The sequence below is a fragment of the Diuraphis noxia genome, unplaced genomic scaffold (genome assembly GCF_037042655.1).
Source record: "Diuraphis noxia isolate RWA-SAM2 unplaced genomic scaffold, SU_Dnox_SAM2 contig0003, whole genome shotgun sequence".
NCBI lineage: Eukaryota > Metazoa > Arthropoda > Insecta > Hemiptera > Aphididae > Diuraphis > Diuraphis noxia.
In genome coordinates, this window is record NW_028301713.1 from 46,402,545 (window position 1) to 46,419,760 (window position 17,216).

The 17,216-nt window shown below is 29.7% G+C and overlaps 1 protein-coding gene across 4 annotated transcripts in view; it reads right to left on the reverse strand.

Moving 5' to 3' along the window:
- LOC107163312 (band 3 anion transport protein-like) overlaps positions 1–17,216 on the reverse strand; it is a 64,278-nt gene that overhangs the window by 9,801 nt on the left and 37,261 nt on the right. For all 4 annotated transcript variants that reach the window (XM_015510676.2, XM_015510675.2, XM_015510677.2 and 1 more), the window contains 4 exons: positions 15,230–15,413; positions 14,618–14,724; positions 14,444–14,529; positions 6,596–6,783 (listed from right to left, as the gene is read on the reverse strand). In XM_015510676.2, coding sequence (XP_015366162.2) covers positions 6,596–6,783; positions 14,444–14,529; positions 14,618–14,724; positions 15,230–15,413 — 565 coding nt within the window. The remainder of the gene's footprint in view (positions 1–6,595; positions 6,784–14,443; positions 14,530–14,617; positions 14,725–15,229; positions 15,414–17,216) is intronic.

A 17,216-nucleotide genomic window follows, 5' to 3' on the forward strand; every position in this document is an offset into this window, starting at 1 on the left:
TGATGTTTTATTTTATTTTAGTTTTTAATTTTATTTATCATTAATTTATATGTATACTGCTCAAAAATAACTATGTACACTATAATTAATGAATATTAAACTGTACCTAATTAACAACTCATGGGATGAGTAGTCCGCTTTAAAATATTTTATTTATAAAGTTGTACTTATAAGTTACAAATTTTTTCTAATCAATGTAGGTAACGTTTTTCTTTTTAGATATTATATATAATTAATAACTAACATATTAAAATATTATTAATATTTAAATAAAAAATATCAGTTAGTTCATTACATCTGTCAGTTATTTCTATTACACTATATACTTTATAACATTAAAGTGAAAACACGGAATAGGGGTGAAATATTCAAGTCAAATGCATAAATGTATTAGTGAATAGTAATAAGTAGTGATAAGGTAAAGGTTTCTTTTAAATGTAAAAGATGTCGAATTCAATATCAGCGTGATGAATAATCATCTCATATTATAAAGAATACATTATATATATATATATATATATATATCATTATAAGCAGTATCGTATCCACAGGTCACTTTATCGTAGAAGCCACGGATACTTTATTCAAAAATGAAATTATATTTCCAATAACTATTCTCTAAAAAATAAAAATAATACGTCACTCAAATGGTATATATATATATCTGTTTTTTCGAGCACTTGAAACAAATATTTAGCCCGAGATGCATCAGTATCATTGCCGATAATCTACGAATGACACTAAGGTCTTAGACAAAATCGTCAATATAGTATACTGTGGAAATAGGTAGTTATTCAATATCCGTTTTACCAGGGTGGATAATATATAGTTATTTTTTTTTCATGCATAGTTTTAATGGTATAGTTTTTATTAACATATTTATCAGATATTTTAATTATAGGCTAGATTTTGCATAGTATGTAATCAAATCCAAATTTGATACCCTTAAAAAACTATGCGGAAAGAAATTTCGTATTTGCAAATTATTTTAATAATCGGGATAGCTAGCATAACATAACATTAACAAACAAATTAAGAAAAAATACAAGTTCCTATATACCCTATAACTTAATAGTTAATTATAATCAAAGTCTCTGTGTAGCCAATTAACAATGTAGCAATATAATCTAAGACATTAAAACAACATGGGAGAGTTTCCTTTTGTAAAACACAATATTTACCCAAGAGAATTTACCATCGACACTCGGGAGGGTTAGTAAAAATCGTTTATAAAAATCAGAATAATTTACATCACAATCGGAAAAGTTATCACCGTCTATATGACTTCAAACATTACAAATAAAAGTAACGTCAGCACTAGGTTGATAAGAATGACAATGTTAATAATAAGTCTATATTATGAACGTTTCGACAGGGAAAATACTATTCAACGAGTGTTGACAGGCGCACGTATGTGATATTATGTTTCAGACACTCACTATATTATAAATTATTCCACGCACGAAGTATAATGTTTTTAAAATAAATTATTATTATTATTAAAAGAATTTTTTCAACAAGTTCACTCTCTAATCACTATATACGGGCCACAAAATTATTCCTCGTCGTTTTTAATTATATATATATTTGTAACCTAAAAAAAGGAGGGTAAGTCGTGGATGTCGCTCTGCTGTACAGTAGGTTACAAGAGTGGGTTACTGTAATGGATGGAATTAAATTTGAATCCAATTATATTATATCATTGTATACGAAAAACGATTCTGAGCGAAGACGGTTTATCTGTCTAGGATATAATATAGATTATTAAAAATTTTCAAATCATGGATTTAAAAAGAAAAAGGTTTATGCAATTCTAGCTTAAAATAATTTACAAATTATCATGATTTTTACGTATTTTGTCAAAATTCAAAATTTGAATGCTTGTAAATAAAAATTGTGACTATATTTTTCTTTTATTTTTCACCTGCTATTGTATAAATATGTTAAGAGCCTTATATTAAATTTTCAAATCTTAGAATTAAAAAGAAAAACTTTTATGAATTTCTATCTAAGATAATTTGAACATTGCCGTAATTTTTACGTATTTAGTCAAAATTTGAACTTTAAATGCTTATAAAAAAAAATCGTGCCTATGTATTTTTAATATTTTTTAACTGCTATTGTTACAATGTGTTATAAGCCTTGTATTAAATTTTCAAGCTTTTCTAACCAACAAAAAATTTTTTATCGATATTTATAGAAAAAAAAACTAAAAAAGTTGAAAAATTAAAATGTCAGTAAACAGCTTAAAACAAATCTAAATATTTTGAAAATTGTATCAAATATAGAAAATGCCTATATAAACATTCAGTGAAAATTTCAAGTATCTGGGGTCATTTGTTTTAGAGTAACACCAAAATAAGGAAATCGCTAAAAGTAAAAATCCAATGTTGTAAAAATTTAAATTTCAAATGTTCATAAAAATTTAATTTGAATGTCCGGTGGACTTTTTATTTGTGATAAAGATTGAAAAACTTTTAAGGAATCTTGTATTAAATTTTCAAATCTCAGATTTATTATTTTTTTATGAATTTCTAGCTTAAAATAATTTGTGAATTTTCGTGATTTTTACGTATTTTGTCAAAATTCAAACTTTGAATGCTTATAGAAAAAAAATTGTGACTATGAATTTCTTTTATTTTTCAACTGCTATTGTAACAATATGTTAAGAGACTTCTATTAAATTTTCAAGCTTTTCAAGCTAACAAAGACATTTTTATCGATATTAATTTTTTAAAAACTAATAATGATCGAAAATTTCAAATGCCTATGAATAGTTCAACTTAAGTCGAACATTTTTGAAAATTGCATGGTGGATAGAATATACTTATATAAATATTCGGTGAAAATTTCATGTATCTAAGGTCATTTGTTTTAAAGTTACATCAAAAACCAAAATCGATTTTGTCGAAAAACGAGTGTGCGTAAAATTTCCCGCTTTCCCCTTAATTTTTAGTTTGTTTTTCTCGATTATTTAGAAAAGTATTAAGAATTTTTCACTTTTGACCCTCCAAAGTACTAACTAGATTCACTTTCTGATCGAAGGAGGTACTGAAGTCAAAAATCGAAGCACTTTTACTGCCCCAAAACGTGATGACAGACACAAAAAAAAAACCACATCACGGTAAAATCAATACATTCATCGCTCCGCTCAGAATCTAAAATCAAAATCTATCCTATAATCTTCGGTTTGGGTACACAAACGTGTATTATATGCACATCTTCTATGCTAAGACGTTGGGATGGTAAGATTATAGGCAATGTGGAATGATGGAGACATGGAATATATAACCTAAGTCATAGATTAACGACGACCTAAGGAGATTTTCGGGACCCTGAAAAATGTGACAGGTAACAATTTTATTACAGATAGAACTTTGTATCCGCAGTGGCTCTTTTACATAGGGGTTCTGGGGTAGGAACCGAAATTCAATGCAAAAACTTGAATACCCTGAAAGATAACCAGACGATGATGATATTATTAAATGTGAAGGGAGTGATAAGAGTACCATCTTAAAAGTGGCGTTGATTCTAGTAATATAGTTCCTTGACTAGTTCCAATGAAGGGCTATATAAAAGTAATATATCTGAAAAAAATTCCAATACATTAAAATATAGTAGGTACTTTTAAAAAGTGCACTGAAATTATTTTAATATCAGTTATGTATTTATTTACCTATTTTGTTAATCTTAAACATTTTAATGAAAAACAAGCAGGATTAGCATAATCCAACAATTATTCTATATTATTCCGCTGCGTTTTTTAATTTGAATATTGATTTTATTTGTAGTGATAACCACTTATTGTCGTACTATAAAATATTTTATCTGGAAATAGCGAACTCTAAGCTTTTATAATTGATGATTTTATTTTTAGACATAATAAAAAATACGAAGCATTGCCATGCTTTAATAAAATTGTTTCAATAAACCACGGGTGACCACTAGCCATAGATAATAAAGTCACAAGCACCGTACAGCATAGGTACTGAAAAATATGTCAGGGCCTTGGTAGGAAAAAAAGTTCTCATCTATCATAAATAAGATAAGATATCAAATGTAATAAAATATGAAGAATTCAAAACAATATAATAACGTACAATGTCAGTTTTAATTTAGGATAGGATAATTTTATCTTTGTATAATAATACATATTATTATATATTTGTGGCTCAGGTAGTCAGACTGATGACCATCAGACTAATCTAGTATATAATCCTCATTAGTGTACCTATAATATGTTGTGCAAGATTATGTTATGTTTGTAATAATATTTGTACAAATATAAATAAGTTAAAAATTAAGTTTTTGATATATTATTATTGTTTATAGTTTTAACTAACAATAAAAAAATTGTAATAATGTTTACTTTATCGTCAGATTTTTCAGTTATACCTAACACAACTCTATATATTTATATTTATTAGAAAATTGTTTTGTATCTTACGATAAAACACGATTTGTGGTTAGGCCACCTCCGATATAGACTATCTAAAATTACAATATTAAAATCAAATATCTGTTTTATTGTGGTTATTTCGGAGTTATCGCCGCACTATCGCTGTATATAATAGTGACTAGGTACTTTAGAAGTAATCAATGTACTTAAATTATCTTAATATATCAAATCATACAGATATAGAATTCAATTTATCAATGAATATTATTTTATAGTTTCATTTCGTCGAGATATTGTAATTTGAATCAATTAACAATTACAAATTATCATTAATCATTTAGTTAGTATAAAATATTTGCATTAAAATAACTGTAAATAAGTTTAAAATATATTCATATCCTTTGTGAAATAGGTATAAATATTTATAGTAAATAGTAATGGTATAGGTATAATAAAATTACTAAAATCTTAAAACTTTTCTTTGACTAGGTACTTATAAATATTGTTCACAAAAAAACATATAATATGTTCCTGGGAAAAAAATTTCAAGTTAACTACACATAAATACTAAAATGAATTAACCATATTATTACAAAACTTAAAGTTAGAGTTTTTACCTAACATTTTCTACGTTTGTACGTAGGTTTTTTTATTAAATTTTGGTTTTTAAACTAGTTACGAGTATCTACCTACTTATGTAAAAATTAATATTTAAATTGAAAAATGTTAGAAACTCGCTTGAAATTAAAATATCTTAAGTCACCAAGGTACAAACACCGATAATTTCCATACCTTTCAATTTATCATAGGACAATACAGTGTAATCTTAAAAATGGTTTCACACATATCGAATTTAAATGAGAAATCAGACGTGTTTAATTTTAGGCAAATTTTCGTAGCGAATTCATCAATTTTATGAATATTGTGAACGTTGCGATCAGTATATCAATTCAGTAGTTGTGAAATTATTGTTTCATTTATATGAAACTACGTAGCTAATAACAAAAAATTACTTTTGCTAAACACTTATTTACTATGCTGTATTTTTTAAGTAAGTTTTAAAACAATAGACACGAAAGTTGCATCCTCTTAGCATATTTTTATAATATACGAGTAATATTTTAGTCTTAATTTTTTGATTTCTTATTGTAAAAGTGTCCAAAACTGTACAAAAAAATAATTAAAAAATATTCTTCTATAATCTCATTATGTTTGAAATAGCCATATTTTATATATAAATTAAACTTAAACTGAAGGTCACAAAAATTCAAAATATTTCATGTTATCTATAGATGTATGTTTAAAAGCATATTAACCTAATCATTCTAATCTTTAATCTTATCAATATGTAATGTACTACACTTTAATAGCTCATTGATCTCATACACATTTTTTTTTGTATTTTTACAAGTTGATATTTGACAAAATATTGTTATGTGGCAAAAAAAAATTATGAATAGAAATAATTCAACATTTTATCTTTTTAATTTTCTATACTTAAATTATACCTTAACTACATTAATTAAACATTATGTTTTAATATTCTATTTTAAAATCAAATTAAAAGTGGATTCAAGTTCTTTCTTTTAACTTCATTATTTTCATAAATATTAATAAGATTAGATCACTATGAACATTTTTGATTTAAGTGCTCCTGTTTACCTATAATCTATCTTTCAGAATATTAATCGACTTCAAAGTCAGCCTATTTAACATAATGTACAATAATATAAACAAAATTTAAATAATTAGTTATGTGCAGAGCGAGTAACGTTCTCATGGGGACTAATTGTTTAGTATACATTAAATGGGGACTGGGAGACTGAGTTGTTAAAACAAGATTAAAACAAAATTAATATTAAATATTAACATAATAAATTAATAATAACATATATTAGTATTACAAATTACACATCACATAATATCATGTTAAATTTAAGCGTATATTCATAGGCATCTAATAAATGGTTAAAAATTGGGGGGGAGGAGAGGTGGCTAGAAAAATCAACTAACTTATAAAAATATATTTTATTATACTCAAGAGATTAAGTGAGAAAATATTTGGGATAAGGAGGAGGGCTTCAGAAGTTAGGTTAGATTAGGTTAGGGTATTAGGAATTTACGTCCACGTGTATTTTATTACTTATCATGCATACAACACGCTTAACTAAGCTAATTGATGTTGGTTTCACTTACCAATGTTAAACTGAACGTGTTTGTCCACGGAGTCCTGTCGGAAATAGTGACTGAATTTTGGTTTTTCGTACATAGGAGTATCACATTCACTACTCAAAAGTCCGTCTTCGACCCTCGAACCATCTGATTCAATGTCTACAAAGTTTGGACTAACGCCAGCAGTCATGGAAAGTAACGCGCCGCTGTTGCTAAACCACAATAAAAAATTATGATCGTATTTATAATAATATATATACTACATGTATTAAAAATATATATTATTTTAATATTTATACAACAATTTTTATAGCACATTCCTTTAATTATTAATTGTTATGGAGCACAATTTTTGTATTAAAAAAGGGAACATCCAAAGATAAACAGCTGATGATCGCCTGTTTGATATTAATTGTAATAATGTATAATTTTTAATATATTACATTGTTTTTAAAGTGATCTTAATTTACAAAAAACTGACTGTAGGGTAATGAATTCCTTGCATCCGACATTTAACATATTGGCAAAGGATAGAGTTTGACTGTTGGACGTTTAAGAAGCCCGGTTGCAGTCTTGACGGTGGGAACCCTGATGACATCATCTTGTCCTGGATGTACTTCCGTGATCCGGGAGCTTCCAGTATAATGGAGGAGTTGGTTCACAAACAAGGACCAACGTATCCACCGTTAGGTTCTTTTAACAGGTTGACCATTTCGATCGAAGTTGGAGTGTTTATAGATATTTGTTTTTCCAACGATTTTAAAAGTGAGTGTGGATTTCCGAAATGAGTTTCCAGCGCTGATAATTTACTTTCAAACATTATATAAGTTTGGCTCGATATTTGCGGTGCTGGGCATCAGTGTAAGAAAATGACTGAGGGTTAATGCGTCGAAGTCCAATGAATCAGGACTGAATGCACTCAACGGCCAAGAATTGAGTGTGGCTTCGATTCGAGTTAAAAAGGCACCGAATTCTTCGTACTAGAGTCGGTGAAGATCAATAGTTCTGTGAATTAATGTTTTTTTAGAATTCACTACAGCCTGCCAAAGACTGCCGAGTGAGGTGGGGATGGTGAATTGAAGTGCCAGGTTATGTTACGTGTTGTGAGGAAGCCACTACATATTTCCTGGAGTCAGTGGATTGCGTGAATTCATCAACTATTTCAAACAACTTGAAAGCATCTACAAAGTTAGTGCCAAAGTCACTGTGTATCTGTTGTATTGGACCTCGGCGTGAAATAAAACAACTGAAGGCCATCAGAAATGTTTCAGTGGACAAGTCTGAGGCGAGTTCAAGATGAAGCGCCTTTTTTGCATGCAGACAAAGAGACATGTATGATCCAATATTGTTGCTGAATGATAGACTGCAGCGTTTTAGCTCCCGGGTGCTTATGTTGATGGTGGACGTCGTCAATTAGCAAGTCGGTAAATCAATGCGTCCTCGAAAAAAGACTCGGGTGCTTCTACTCGTACGGGAGATCAGCGAGAACCAGACGACCTCCAACTCGAAGGTTTCCACGGAGGTCAACAAATGGATTCAAGCCACTTAGCTTACCGGTGCCTTTGCGAGTAGGATCGCGGAGCTGCAGATCGCTTCAGCGAAAGTATGTCTTTGCGCAGCGAGTAAAATGACCTCTAGCGCGTGATTTAGTTCAGTGGCTGATGTTTCGATTATGGTTGGTTTGATGGTCTGAAAATGGTCCTAGTCGGGGTTACCACAAGGAAATAGTTTTTGCTTCAAGGTCTGTGATAGCCGTAGCAGAAGATGATGGCTATGCATTTTGATCTTGGACCAAGAATGCGGGTCCGTTCTACCATATTGGATATTTTAGGAGTTCAGTAGGGTAGACTGGGTAGAGTTCACGTGACACGCAGTCTACTGGATTTTCACTGGTTGGAACTCACCTAAGTGATAGTGGTGTGAGACTCTGAATCTGGCTGGTTCTGTTTGCAATGAACGTAGCCCATCGATGTGGAGATGATTGAATCCAGGCGAAAGTGGTCGTCGAATCAATCCAGACGTGCATGGCATCGATGTATAGTAATTTGTTTAAGAAGTTCGTACACATAATGCAACTGTTGAGCTGTCAATACTGCACCACACAATTCTAACTGTGGAATAGTCACTCGTTTCAGAGGCGACACCTTGGATTTTGCAGTGATGAGATTACAAGTGACTTGGTTACCGAAGTCGCAACGTAAGTACACTGCGGTCGCATATCCCTTTTCGGAACTGTCTGAGAAGACATGGAGTTTCTACCTAGTTTCTTCTTCAGTGGTAAGTTGTCGGGGAATTTTGAATTGTTGTATGCATTAAATTTCTCTTTGATACCACTGCCACATTGTTTATACCTGTTTAGGAATATGATCGTCCTATCTGATTCCTGATGTCCATAGTAACTGCATCATATGCTTTGCCAAAAAGATGACAGGTGAGAAAAAACCGAGAGGATCGAAAATGCTTACTAGATCCGACAGAATCGAGCGTTTAGTTGTACTTGCATTTGATCACTGAACGGTGTAAGAGAATTGATCTTGTTTCGGATTCCATTGCATCCCGAGGATTTTCAGCCCAGCCTCCAGCTCATCATCGAATAGTAAATCAGTTCACATGGAGCGCTCATTGTCCGATATAGCCTGAAGAATCGCGGGAGAGTTGCTGGCCCATTTCCGAAGTTAAAATTGGCCTTGATTGCATAAAGCAATTAATTGCGATTGTTACACTAAAGCTACGTCTGGGGTATCGGCCCTTGTGAGTATTTCATCCACAAACGTATCTTGCATGGGGATCTGAGCAGCTATAGGGAATGGAGTCTCCTCGATATTCGCTAGGTGTTGTAAGGTTCGCAATTCCCGATGAGGAGCAGAAGATGTATCATAATATGTAACTGTACAGAGACGGTATTCTGTAAATGGTTCATCGGGTTCAAATCGGTTCGGAATCAAAATTCCTTATATTGTTGGGAAAGCTCTTCATCTTGCGACAATCGGCGTTCCAAGTACCGAAATCGTGTTTGAGCCATGCTCCGAGAATCACCAAGAATTGGGTGCGGATGTTTCAGTAGCAGTGCAATACTGAACCGACCAGACGCCAAACGTTTCTTTCTGCATGCAGTTCATCCGGACTCAAATGGTATAAATGAGCTGGCTCCTACATCTCCTATAATTTTGACACGGATTGTTAAAGGTTCGTTTCAGTGGTGACCAACATTGACGTGACTGGCTTGGATGGCATTTCTTCCACTGCTCCCATCAAATCCCATCCAAATATAAAGCCAAAAGCCGTTAGGTGGTGTTGATGACGAACAATTCGGACACCGGTAAAGATAGCTAGTGCTACGTCTGCACCGAGTAGCATATCAACTTGACCTTGAGAGTGGAAGGTTGGATCTACCAGATCCAGTTGATTTATGTGAGGCCATGATGTAGCTTGAGGAGTTTCTTGAGATGTGATATTTTTCATTTTCGACACAATAAGAACATCGAGAAGAATTGATGGTTCAGATTGGTTCACTGGTGACGTTGTGATTGAGGTCATGCCGGACACCACGTTCACCGGGGTGCCCGAGGACTCGCAGATTTTTATGGTGCAACGTCTGCGGATCAAAGAAAGGCGATCTGCACACTTCTTTGTGGTGAACCTAATCTGAGACCCAGTATCCAATAGTACTCGCAGAGTATGTTTCTGTTTATCAATTGATGTGACACTGACGAGTAATGTCGAAAGAAGGATCGAGTGAGATCTTTGAGTAGCAAAGAACATTGTAGTTACTGTTGGAACATTGTCACCCGTGGGTGTATTATTCGAGAAGTGCAGAAGCATATGATACTGTTTCTTACATGCCATGCATTTATGCAAAGATGGACATGCCACCGACGTATGACCATATCCCAAACGATTGATGCACAACTGAAGTTTCTTCACCGTTTGGAATCGTTCATTTGGACTTTGGCTTTCGAAAATTGTGCACTTTCACACTGAATGGGCTTGCTTATATAGATATAAACGATCAAAGAGTTTTGATGTCACACTTGACGAATTATTCTATTTGAGTGAAAACAACAAGAAAGAAGAAACACACTGTTTTTATTTCGATTAGAGGTACGATAAAAGTACGCACGACTAGGGAATGGAACCTATCAAACGGTATGACAGTCGGTGCAATACTGCAATGCCAAAATACTCTGACTATTGCCTCATGAACTACGACAGATATATCGATCAGTACAATGCCGGAATACTCTGACTGTTGCACTATTGACCGATATAAATACCGTCAGATAGGTTTGAGTTGAATGTTTTTACCTGAAATGCTCAAGTCTGCCCGAGTGGGTCTTGCTACAGATCAGGTAAAAGACTGGTACTTGATCGACGGTCAAGCGGCCTTTTATATTCTGGGTCTAGGTGACTACATTTCAGCTGGTCTCGTGTTCTGTGGCAGACTGGCGAGTACCGGTGCCGTGTTCTATGAAAGAAACCCGAAACCGCAAAAGTGTAATCGCCGAAAAGCATAAATAGTAATTGTATAATTAAGAAAGGAAAAAGTAATAATAATTATAATAACATATTTTAAGATAACCTAATGTGAGGTTGTCGGGTAGCGTTATCTTCACGACTGTGTGTGTGAACACTAACAAAATTTTAAATGAATTTTTGTTTCTAAAAATTAGAGCCCATGTTTTCAAATATTTTTTTTTTAGCTTTTTATTTTGAATCTAGCTCCAATGATTCATGTTTTAAAATAATGCTATGATTTAAAAAAATTGGAATAACTAAATACAATATTTAAAAATATATAACTAACAACATTTTAATTATTAAAATAAGATGAACGTAATATATGTTAAATAATGAAACATTTAAGTAGATTTTTAGAGAACTTTAATTTACATAATATATTTTAAACGAATTAGTAGGCACAACATAAATTAATTAAATAGTGTAAATATAAATAACAATTTATAGAAGTAATAAATTTCATTTTCACATTTTCATAGCATATAAGTTATATTTACTTATTGATATAAAAAAGAATTTAAGAATTATGTAAGAGTATAAGTAAAATGCCAGTGCTGGATCATTGTTCAAAGAGGATCAATGTATGTATTGCTTTAACAATGATGAATAATTATTTTTCTGTCTGTCATCACCTTTAGGGAAAGTCAAAATATTTTGATCTTCAACTTTGGGGGTGGTGTTTAGTAGAAAAATGTATGGTACTTTGGGAGGTCAAAAATGAAAAATTGTTTTTCAAAATAGCTGGGAAAAACAAAAAATTAATTTGAGCAGTTAAGCGCAAAAAACTGCAATATTTTAAAAATATTTTTGATTCTTTTTAATATATTTATAGATATTTTAAATTCAAATTTGGATTAAATAAGATATTTAGATACCATAATAATAATATTTAAGTTATTTTTTTATAATTTAAACATATTAATTATGTGTACTTGGAACTTGAAACGTATATTATCATATTTTATACGAACAATTATATGTTTTCGTTTTATTATAAATTAACCTACTGTATCGCTTATAGCAAAATAAATAATTTCTTTAATAGCAATACAGATAAATTTACATAGGTAGCCATACATATAAATACAGTAATTAATATAGTCTGACAAGACCTATCTTCGTTAAAAATTATTTTTCATCTTATGCAAAATTGTTTAACCTAAACCCCCTGGCCCCTTCCCTACTCACCTTTTGATGGGTGACAAAACCTGATCCTGTGCGGGACTAACTTTTGATACTAGTTTTAAAATATGGCCAATTGTATTCTATTTTACTAATATTTTTCTTAGAAAACATTATGTATCACTAAGATAAAAAGATCAAAAGTAATTTAATTTTTCAATAATTTATTTATTTACTTTTAAAATATATTATTATAAAAGTCTTAAATTTAAATTTAAATTAATCTTAAATTTAAGTTTGTATAGAAAATTAGGTACATTGAAAATCTAATATTAATATATTATATAGGTAAATTGTTAACTATGTATATTATTATGCTTCTGATATTTTAATTAAATAGCAGACTGGACAAAATACGGTGTAAAAATAAAATAAGATTTCATTTAATTTGCACTTAAACAAAAATAATAATATTATGTTAATTAACTGGGCTTATATTCTTCACAATTTACAGGCTACATCCAATTTCGTTACATTTATTATACAAGTAGTTGTCAACATTTACAACATTTTTTTTTAATATAAACATATTTATGAACATTGTACAGCATTACTCAATATTCATGTAAATATTATTTAAACCTAAATGTAAACATTTCATTAGAAGAAAACATAAGAAAATACAACCTTATTAAATGTATGATATCATCAACCATCATATACATCTTAATTTCCTATTTCAAGAATAATTAAAAGCATAATATTAAGGTTTGAATTCAAACTTTTAACATTCATAAAAATATATTGTGGATTTATGTTCAACTTTTTTTTTTATTACGCTATTAACAAATTATGAATGACATAGTAACACATTTTTAAGTAATTTGATCGAATAAAAATTTATTTATCGACAATAACTTTTATTTTTTAATATTTTAAAGGCATATTTACAATCCATACAATTTGCACAATAAATAAGTTTGATAACATAGTTAATAAATAATAATAATGTAATGACTTGATGTATTGAGGGGGGAAAACCGTCCATCAACATTACCTCCTATTTATTTTTTGTGGGTTCATATATTATGGAGACTGTTTTTTTTTTTGTTGTTGTGCAAGAGCGTCTCTTTGCCATTTTCTTTTTAATCTCCTCGGAGGGTTGTTGGGGATGGTTATAACGAACATGAGGGAAATTAGAGGGTTTTGGTTTGAGTGCAGTTTGGAGGAAACTTTTTGTATTGTCGAGTTGCTATTTTGTTAACTGTTGGGATTTGTAAATCCTTATGTAATGCGTCGTTAATCATATACGATGGGCCGTAATGGGATATTACAGATTTGCATTATATTTGATATATTTTGTTTAAACGTAGTCATTGTGCATCTATTTTATATTTTTATGTATTAAGATATAAAGAAGGTCCTATACAGTATATTAAGCATAGTAAGATCAATTTATGGTTATAAGTACCTATTATCATACGTTTTTTGATGTAATTCAAAATAATAATAATAATAATAATTAAATAAGCAAACTACTAAAAATAAATTGATAACTATACTATGTATACCTAACATATTAATTAGATTCTTATTATAATATCTTATATTGACAGTTAATATCCCAACAATACTTATATTTATAATATACTATTGATTCATTTTTTTTTTAATTTAGTAACAATTAATCTAAGTAAAATATTAATCCTAGGTAATAGTAAATGATTTTTAATTAAAAATAAATAACCATTAACCATGTAGTAAAATACGTTTCTGCATGACATGATAAAATTAATTTATGAATCAATATTTAAAATTAATTTATGAATTAATATTTAAAATTAATTTATGAATTAATATTTAAAATTAATGAGTTCACTTAATGGCATTTAATAAATAGTAACCATTTTATTTTCGAAAATAAGCACCAACTTCAAAAGATTAAGTTATTAGTTTTAATTTTTCATTCTTATATTATTTTCATTAAATTAAGTATAAATGTTATATTTTGATAACGTTTTAATATAACGTTAAAATGTATTATAATTTAACATCTATATTATATCTTATGTTATAACAAAACAAAATTCTCGATAGTGATTTATCGAAGATTTTAAGGTTCACACTACCTAGTAAAATATAATTTTATGATAACAGTATTTTTTAATTTAAATATTTATTTAGCTACTTATGGTAACAAAATGTTAATAAATATTTAGTAATATTATTTACCTGGACGTTTGCTGACTTATGGTTGGCGGGCTCATTGCACTATCAGAATCTGTTACATCTCTATGATCATCAGTCCTCTTAAATTCCTTCATAATTAATACAAAGTTAGGAAATCGTTATTGAAATTTAAAAACTGTTAATAACTGTAACACAACAATATTCAAAGTAGTATACCGTATCTTGATCTCTTGATTTAATTGATGTAGTAGATTGTTTCCTTATGGATTTTGGGATAGATTTTAGTGGTATGTGAACGAGCGATCGGCTGTTATTTCGATGAACTGCAAACAATAAATGTGACGATTGGTATAAATATAGCTTATTAAATTGGTTTAAAATACAATCATCGAGGTCAAATTTTAATTAAGACTATAGTGACTATAAACTGTTATAATCCTTGTAGATGTAGATCCAAAACCAATAAACCAGGACGGTCGTTGTATTATGATTTTGCAAATTCATAGTGTTTCTTACGAGTTGACCGAATTTTAAAAATATTAGCCTTGTAATAGATAAATTTCAATAATCACATTTTTTTTTTTTTAATTATTATCTTGCTGATTATAATGTTTGGATACTACTACATCTATTATATTGTCTGTGTTATAATTGCAAATAATTATTAGGATAATTAATATTAAGAGTCTCCTAGCTTAAATATAATTTATAAATGACCTATCCTAAGTATATAATATATTCTGACACGGTACGTAACCTAACCATGAACCCAAATTTAATACTTTTTAGTCTTTAGTACTACACGAATAATAGTCAACGAAGACATACCAGTATAATCATCTTCACTAAATCGCCTATCCCCAGGCCGAGGCGACCGATCGCTAGAAAATCTGGACAAACCAAATCGGTTAGCATCGGCTCCACTGGAAACACCAGCAAATACACGTTCCATCTCTTCATCTAGATCGTTTGCGTCTCGATTCACTTCATTTGTGGATTTACTGCTTTCAGCCTGTAATAATAAACATTTATGCTTAAACATAGAATTAAAATTTATATTAAAGTTCTATATAATGAAATACATATAAATAATCAAGAAAGAGAGTGTACTAAAATGATATAATATCATGTATATATACATTGACATACATACACTTATAAGTTATAATATATATAAATATATTGTACGACAGTGTAATACTCAATATATACCATCCAGTCATAAATCATAATTTATAATCTATCGCTAAGAATAATAATAAATACTAAATAATTAACGATTGTATACAACAATATTATTTGTATTATGGACTTGCTAAAACAAAATATTATAAAAATCGATATCTGAGGTATTTTCAAAAGTGTATAAGATTATTAGAACGATATATTTTAAGGGGAGTTTACCAATCGTGCTTAAAATTACCTTTTAATATACCAATAATATTGCGCTTTGTCTTTTTTGGGACCATATACCAATTGCGCTCTGTCTTTTTTGGTTCAATAGACCAATTGCGTTCAGTTGTTTTCAGGGTTTATAATATTATTCTACATTACACTTAGTATATAAAAATACTTTTATAAAAATATGTATTATAAATAGATTTTTTCAGTCAACACAAAAAAATTATACAATGAACGTCAATATTAATAATATTTATACAATATAAATCTATGTATACCAAATCACACACATAGATACACGTCAATAATAAATAATTAATATACGTACATAAAAATATAATTACAATTTATGTTTTTCATGTAATGTTTTTTTATGTTTTACTGTAATAATAAGAAACTGATTTCAAAAATTCTTTGCAGCTAGTAATTTTTCCGGATGTGTATTTCTCAATAATAGATTCTATGGCCACTTTTTTCACTAAATACGCTCGGTTTGATGTATATTTATCTTCTTCAGTACTGTTTATTGCAATTTAAGTGTTGGTTTGTGTTTCTATAGTTGCTTTTAGAAAGACAAAAATATTTATAAGTGAGGAATAAAAGTTTGATGAAAACGAAGCGTGAAAACTTTTATAGGCATTGGTTGTACGTTCAGAGCTTATTGTATTCGATGCCCACAGTATGGCAGGGAATACAAAGGTTGATGATATGTAATTTTCAAGGATATAGTCAGTGACTTTAGTAACATTTGAATTCGTTGGCTGAATTGTCATTAATTCATTCATAAAAAGATCCTCTACTTCATAGTGTGGAAAAAGTGACAAATCAAAAATTAGATGTAGCCATTTTCCTATTTCAGAATCTGTGTTTTTATACTCAGTTTGTAGTCCACATCTTTGGACATTCCTCCACCAAGCTTGTGTTAGATGAAACCTACAACCTACCAGTTATTGAAGGCTACATTTTTTTAACTGCAAAATGAATCACTTGTTCCAAATCAGCAACGACTGTTTTTGGACTAAAATAAAGGTTAAAAGTTGCACATTTCCTAGTTAAAACTTGAAATAAATATTCGTAGGTACTAGATAACTTATTTGGCAGCAAAATAAAGACTAATGATAAATAGTGACCGTTTTTTTAAGCCATGCATCGTGAATAGCTGATAAAAATATTTGGAACAAAATTCAAAAGTTCCTCAACAAATATTTTTTCACAAGTACATAAATATTCTAAATTTGTTTTTTTTTTGAAAAACATATTATATTTAAAACACTGTCGTTTATTAACAATATATTCTCACCCTTGTATGTACTTATTATACTTGTATCCAAATTAGTTAAAGCTGCATGTACTTCTGGTAAGTTTTTTGGTAGTGGTGGTAACGTTTTTCTGCGTGAACGATAAACACTTCGTC